The sequence below is a fragment of the Sorghum bicolor genome, chromosome 1 (assembly GCF_000003195.3).
Source record: "Sorghum bicolor cultivar BTx623 chromosome 1, Sorghum_bicolor_NCBIv3, whole genome shotgun sequence".
NCBI classification, from domain to species: Eukaryota; Viridiplantae; Streptophyta; class Magnoliopsida; order Poales; family Poaceae; genus Sorghum; species Sorghum bicolor.
Window position 1 is genome coordinate 59,755,505 of NC_012870.2, and position 7,821 is coordinate 59,763,325.

The window sequence follows — 7,821 nt, forward strand, 5'->3', positions numbered from 1 at the left end:
TTTTGATCCTAGTTAGTCTATGATTAGACAATATTCGCCGCAAACAAACGAAAGTGCTACAGTAGCGAAAATCCAAAATCTTTTCGCATCTAAACAAGGCCATTAGTTTCAAAAAAGTAGCCAAATTTTTAAGATTCCCTGTCACATCGAATCTTACGGCACATGTATGGAGCATTAAATATAGATAAAAATAAAAACTAATTACACAGCTTTGTCTGTAATTTACAAGACGAATCTTTTAAGCTTAGTTAGTTCATAATTTGACAACATTTATTAAATACAAACGAATGTGCTACAGTAACTGAAACTAAAAAATTTTGCCAACTGAACAAGGCCTATATTAGCGGATATATAGTCAGCAAGACTTTAAGCATGTTTGGCTCTCCACCACACCACACCACAGACAAAGCTAAATTTTTAGGGTTATGTTTACTTCTATCAAAAAGCAGAATTTATTGCTCTCATGAGGGCCTCTTGGGACTCTTTTGTACTTTTTTTTTGCCACTTGAGACTAAAATCCAAAATGGAGAATAACTATCTTTTTGCTAAAAATTTTGCATGATATTAAATTTTATTATACAAAATGATAGACCAAAACTTAAAATTTTTCAGGTAAAAAGGAAACTAAACACCCCCTAAAGTTGCCATACCTGCTGGAATACGTGCTAAAATTTGATACGCCACAATTTTTTCTATTAATTTACAGCATGCAAACTCGACACGAGTGCGCATTGGCGTCCAAACATGGATTTTTTTTCTCTTTAAGGACCTATGCTCTTACTTTCTCCACTACTAAATTTGTATTGAGATATATATTTATATACTTCTCAATGCAAATTTAATGGGAGCACATGTCTTGAAGGGCAAAAATAACTTAACACATCATCTCATGCATGGTTGGAAGGTTCTCTCTTTTGGGAGCTTCTTTGTAACTTGTTTTTGCTGTCTCGGTATAATATAATGTATATTTCTGTATATTAAAAAAAACACAATCTAGATGATTGAATCGGATAACTAGAATGGTGTGGCGGCAATTGGGGTCCAATACTCCAGGAAATCTCTACTCCCTACGTGCTTTCCCAGCAGATAGGAGTACTCTACCGATAAAACATCATAATAATTCATAAATACGCCAGCTGGGCATCGAAATGTGTTGGCCAAATTTCTTCTCCAGGGCCGCGCTGCATCAGTGTCCTTCTATAATCCCATCCCTTGCGACGACACGTGGCTTAGGTATTAGGGTTAGGGATGCATTGCGCTGGTGCCCGGCGTCGGAGCTGGCCATGTCCGTCACATGGGCACGTCCGGCCGTCGGGCCCCGCCGCGCGCCACCCGCCGTGGCCCGTGCCCACCTCACTGATTATTGGCGCCCCTAGTTGGGATCGACGATCGGTACGCCCCTGGCCTGCGCGCATTGAATGTGCGGCGCGATGCTCCCGTCCCCCGTTGGTTCCTTGCCATTGCCTCCTTCGGTCGATTATTCACTTTTGGCAGGTTCAGGTTCACTCGTCCGGTTCGGCGACGGGTGCGCTGCACCCAACGAACACAAAATGATTGATTCGCTCGGCTCGGCTCGGCTCGGGTTCCAGATCCAGGGATGGATGGAGCCGATCAGCCCATGGGACCCGTGGCCACTTTACTCCGGCGTCCGGCGAGCGATGGCGACGCGAGTGCGCGCCCGGCGGGCCGCTTTATGTACGTGCTTATTATTATTATTATTATTAGGCCTGACAATCCATCGTTAGGCGGCAATGCCATACATCCGACCCGTGGATGGATCCGTCACGTGTTTCCGGTGCGCGTTTGTGATTCGCTCGTCGTGCATCTGCGGCAGCAGCATCTTTGCTGGGCCAGAGCCCAGAGGGCATCATCGTTTTTTTTGCCGTACGGATCCATGCACGAACCGCTGGAGGCTGGGTGCATGCATGTTAGCGGCCTGTGTTTCAGTGAACGCAAGCACGCACGCACGCACGCAATGAGACCAGCGGGGGCACGTAGGAGTAGGAACGAACCGGTCGCCCCTCTCTGGCGAGACGACCGCCAGAGTAGTCTACTGCGTGCGAGACCGCGGTTCAGCCACGGTACGTAGCAGATCAAACTGCAGAAGCCACCATCGATCGGTCGCTGCCGCCTAGCTAACGTCCAACAGCAGACAGAGCAGTGAACATCAAAACAGGTCAAATCCGGCAGCCTCAGCAGTTACATAACGTCGTCTAACAATGCAAAACTCTATCATAAAGTCCAAGACAATTAAATACATATTATTTATGATATTTTGCTGATGTAAAAACATATTTATTAAAGAAAAAGGTAGAAAAAATAAGACTCCAAGTCTTATTTAGACTCTAAAATCTACATTGTTCGAGTTAATAAATAACTTTAGATTTTATAATAAAGTCTGCATTGTGAGTGCTCTAATGGTAAGCCATGCATAGGGTGCCATTGTGTTTAAATTGACCAGCCGGTGGTCCAGCCTTTTGTCAGCCGCCGGGAGCATTGTTTAAGCGCCGAGACGATGCGTAGTAGACATTTGGTAATCAAGAAAGACTTGAACGTACTTACATGTCACTCCAGAAAGACTGAGCATCTAGACGTTTATCCCAAGCAGTCCAAAGTCCAAATCGGCATGGACAACGTACGCCGGCATGCGCGCATCGATTGCTTTCCTGGGTCAATACGCTAGACCGATCCATGCACAATCACCGGTCCTGCAGTCGGTGAAACACACAGTGATGTCGTCATGGATTAGTTCAGGATGTTCCAGATTTCCGTACGTTATCGCCCGCCCTTATCGATACTACACACTAAGGCCTTGTTTAGTTCATCCGAAAACCAAAAAGTTTTCAAGATTCTCCGTCACATCGAATCTTTCGACACATGCATAAAACATTAAATATAGACGAAAATAAAAACTAATTGCACAGTTTACCTGTAAATCGCGAGACAAATCTTTTAATCCTAGTTAGTCCATAATTGGACAATATTTGCCACAAACAAACGAAATAGCTACAGTAGCGAAATTCAAAATCTTTTCGCATCTAAACAAGGCCTACACACACAAGATCAGTACGTACGTTGTTATCAAATTAGTGGCTCAGAGTTAAAGCATGCATGCTCATGTCCCCTACAAGAACAAGCAAGTCACTGGAGCGCCATACCACCTAGAATTATTTATGTACAGAACAGAAGTACTTATGACTGTATCAGCCGGGGCGTGCATGTCACGTTCACAATGTTCATGCCACACCGATCGCTCGAATTCAAGTTTCAACATGGCCTTGTTTAGTTCACCCCAAAACCAAAAAATATAGACGAAAATAAAAACTAATTATACCGTTTGCATGTAAATCGCGAGATGAATCTTTTGACCCTAGTTAGTTTATAATTAGACAATATTTGTCACAAACAAACAAAAGTATTACACTAGCGAAATCCAAAAAATTTTACATCAGGCCTTGTTTAGTTCCCAAAAAATTTTGCAAAATTTTTCAGATTCTCCGTCACATCGAATCTTTAGACGCATGCATGAAGTACTAAATATAGATGAAAATAAAAACTAATTGCACAGTTTGGTCGAAATAGACGAGACGAATCTTTTGAGCCTAATTAGTCCATGATTGGATATTTTTTGTCAAATACAAACGAAAGTGCTACAGTGTCGATTTTGCAAAAAGTTTTGGAACTAAACAAGGCCTAAACAAGACCATACGTGTGACAGTCAACGGCGGCAGATATCTGCAGAGCGCGGAGCGTCTACACCAACAGTTCGGTTTCTGACCATTGCGGACTGACTCCCCGCATCCAGCGAGGATGATCCTACAAAGTCAAACCTTTTTCAACTATTCCATGAACGAGGAGCTTACGTCTCTGCCGCCTCGTCTCGTTTGCAGTGACGCACGAGTGTTTGCCGGACAACGTATGTACACAGGTCAGGGCTGACATATACTTAAACTGCTAATAGTTTCTGTAATGTTTAGTCCCAGAATTTGCATTTGGGGACTGAGAATCAATTGAGCAAGGATATATAAAGTCCAAAGTTGGAATCTCGGGCAATTAAACTTGACGCGCCGGCAACATCAATCGTAGCTACGTATTGACGTCATGGATTAGTTCAGGGCGTTCCAGTACTGCTGCCCTCACAGAGACGCAGAGGAAAGACCCCGGGGGCCGGGGCAGGTCACGTAGTCACGGGTGCGTTCGCGAGCGTGGACTCTCTTGCAGTCATGTGCATGCAGGAAGACCGATCTCGTGGACCTTTGGACGGATGCCGTTGACGCAGAGAAGGTCAAGTTGCACTTGCAGCGCGTTCATACTACTTGTAGCACGTATCCATGCACGATTTGTGTCCTACAGCGCCCACTTTGTCTTTTGTCTTGCAGCCTGCTAGCACAAGTCAACCGTCCTTGTCCTGTGCTTCACGAGACCCAGCTTGCTGGTGTGCTGTCTTTCTGCCAGTCGAGACAGCAATGGCATTGGCACCGCACAGTGGGGGCGACGAACATCGGCGGTATTCAATGCGACGGCGAGGACAGTCAACCGATTCCGGCAAGCAAAGACTTTTTTCCTTCCCAGACGGAGGCGAGCGAGTCAAGGAAAAAGTCAAAGTCGTCCTTCACCACCATAATAACTGCGTGGATTTCTCCAAAGCCAGAGCACAGCAGAAAACGCCGGAAATGAAATGGTGCAGAGCAGAGGGCCGGCCCGGACGAAGAGGACGAACCGAAGAGGGTTGTTGGGCCTTGCGTTTGCGCAGAGCAGGGGCTCCCTTCCCTCGCTCGATTGATGTCCACGGGCCGGAAATTACTGTGTGTGTGTGGGTTATGGACACACAGTACTGGGCCGCAAGTGCCACGTTCGTAGCCCAGAGACAATCTGGCCCCCTGTCATAGTTACTAGTTGAGTGCCCGTGCGTTGCTACGGGTAACACACCGCACAACAAATTATACGTAAAGTCGCTACGGATAACACATCGCACAACAAATTATACGTAAATTTCCATATCATCACAATCAACATAATAATAATTAATATTATTCAGTTTGATATGACACAAAAAATGTCACTAATTAAGGGCATAATGTAAGAATATAATAGTAGACCAAAACAGAAGACTACCTTTTTTATAGAGTGAGGACCTCTTTATAGACAATATTTTTTGTGTATGTACCATTTATTCTTGTATTTTTTTTTCTTATCATTATCACTCTTATCTTTGGGCGGGACTGCAAGGATCCTAATATTTGATCTGGCAGTGGCTCTAGATAGTGCAACATACAGCTGACCATGAGAGAACACTGGTTCAGGCAAATACACACCAACATTGGGAAGAGTCTGCCCCTGTGCTTTGTTAATCGTCATGGAAAAACTGAGTCTAATAGGAAACTGCATCCTCTTGAACTGAAACGGGAACATCTCGTCATCCGAGGGGCATAATGGAATTCGTGGAAGGAAGATTCGCTTTCCGGCATGATCTCCAACCATAATTTCTGCATCGATAATATTTCTTTGGAACCCTCGAACCACCAACCTGGTTCCATTACAAAGTCCACCCGCAGGGTCGATGTTCCGTAGCAATATGACCGGGCATCCAATCTTAAGCTTTAACACATGTGGAGGGAGACCATTGGGGGTCAAAGTGTTAAGGAATTCAGATGGGTAGTAGTTATGTGGATCATCCACTGCACTGTCAAAGCTATGGTACACCATCTCATTCCCTTAGAAACGACTTATCATTTTCATGTTAATCATATCAACCGAGTCGTTCCGTGCAGATAATATTGCTCGTGTCGTGATATAGCTCTTGTTTGACATATTGACATTGAGGGCAGGAAATATGCAGTCAATTAACGTATCAAGATCACTGTCTTTCCCAGTCTGTGGTATGCATATTTCATCAGGAAGACGAATTTCACCATCACCATTAGCCTCCTCAGAGCCCCCCCCAATGCGTAGCAAGTATTCTGCAAACCATGGATCGTTCTTTGCCCTCATGTTTCGCACCAATTTGAGATGTCGCATGGAATTCCAAAGGTATGACATCCGTAGTGATGCACCAACTATTTGAGTCCTAGACCCTCTTCGAACAACTGGAAGAACTTGCCTGAAATCTCCACCAAACACCATAGTCTTCCCCCCAAATGGCAGGTTAGGACGGTCCATGATATCACGGAGACTGTTGTCTAGCGCCTCGACACCTTGCCTCTTCATCATCGTCACTTCATCCCAAATAATAAGGGATGCAGTCCGAAGCAGCTTAGCAGTACCACTCTGTTTTGTGAAGGTGCAAAATGCCCCATCATCAAGGGTGAGGGGAATCTTGAAGCGCGAGTGGGCGGTTCTGCCACCGGGCATTATTGATGCAGCAACACCAGATGTTGCTGTTGCCACGGCAATCTTGTTCTGACTACGTATAGTAGCAAGCAGAGCCCTATATAGATAAGTCTTTCCGGTGCCACCAGGTCCATCCACAAAGAACAAACCCCCATCATCGCTATCAATAGCAAACATAATCTCATTGTAGGCTGCCTGCTGCTCCTCGTTAAGGGTCTTTGATAGTGCCATGTCATCAATGCTTGCCTCAACGCTGGCCTCCTCAAAAATCTCCCTTGGAATATCGCCAGATGGATCATATGTGTCATCGATATCAGGAAGTGGGTACATCTTTATGTCCTTCTGCATTAATTCTAACAACTTCCGAATATCTATAAGGACCATCTGCTCCACTGCAAAGCTGGATTGGTTATTGCGCCTGTAGTCCTCTGACATTGCCTCCTTATGCTTTTCCCAGAGTTCTAATACATCACTCGGCTCATAGAAAACCAAGATTGTTGCAAAGAGCCTTCGTAGTGCACATGGCATCATCCACAGAGTAGCTTCAGCAAGGCCCTCATGCAGCGTGTTGTCCGCTTCAATGAGGCCCCTTCTTTCTGCAGCTTCACGGAAAGTCGGTAGTAGTTCGCCAGACACTATCCTTAGATCAGTGAATGAGGTAGCACCAGCCACGTGGTTTAGAAGCACCCTAAGATAATAACTCTCCCCTTCAGCCGGATTAGCACATACAACTCTTCCAATCTGTCTTAAATGATTCTTTTGTGCCCTCCTAATCCATTGTTTTCCCTGTGAGTCCCACTTATAGTATTCAGGAAAGTCTCGATACAATATACCTCGAGCATGCTCAGATGTGTTGTTCTTCTCAAAGTAGGCTGTGAGCATCGACCTTTCAACACCTGGACGATTAAGCACACGTCGAACACCCTCACGTTGATAAAATGACACCATGTGCATGTTAGGAAGATGGAGCTGCAAGGACAACACCGAAGGGGACCTATCACTTATATCAAAACCATATATCCTCCACAAGGCTTCTGGTGGAGTTACCCATCTAGCATCCCTGTACTGTTTGATCTCATCGACATTTCCTTCATTGTCCTCCTTGTCAGCCTCTCTTACAGCCACAGACGCGCGGTCATGACCCTTGTAAATGTACTTAAATAAATACTTTACAGCCTTGATGCTCCCACACGCCTCAACATTGATGTGGCAATTGAACAAACGTAGGAGGTATGGGTTATAAGGTACAACCCATCTATTATCAAGCTTGTGTCCGCGAACTTTTTCTTTTCTGCCATTGTCTCGTCGTCTATAAACTGGGTATGAATCCTTGCCCTGTAATGTGGCATCACAGAAAGGTCGTGGGTAACGGTTCTTGCATGATTCACGGCCCTTTGTGCACGGACAATTGCGATTAAGTATTCCACAAGGTCCATGCATCATATGCTTTGTAACCATTTTATACAAATCTGGATACTTCTTCTTGTTTGG

General features: G+C 44.9%; 1 protein-coding gene across 1 annotated transcript; it reads right to left on the reverse strand.

Moving 5' to 3' along the window:
- On the reverse strand, window positions 5,716-6,765 carry LOC110432286 (ATP-dependent DNA helicase PIF1-like). The gene has a single exon (XM_021452384.1). The coding sequence runs from the start codon at window positions 6,763-6,765 to the stop codon at window positions 5,716-5,718; it is 1,050 nt and encodes a 349-aa protein (XP_021308059.1).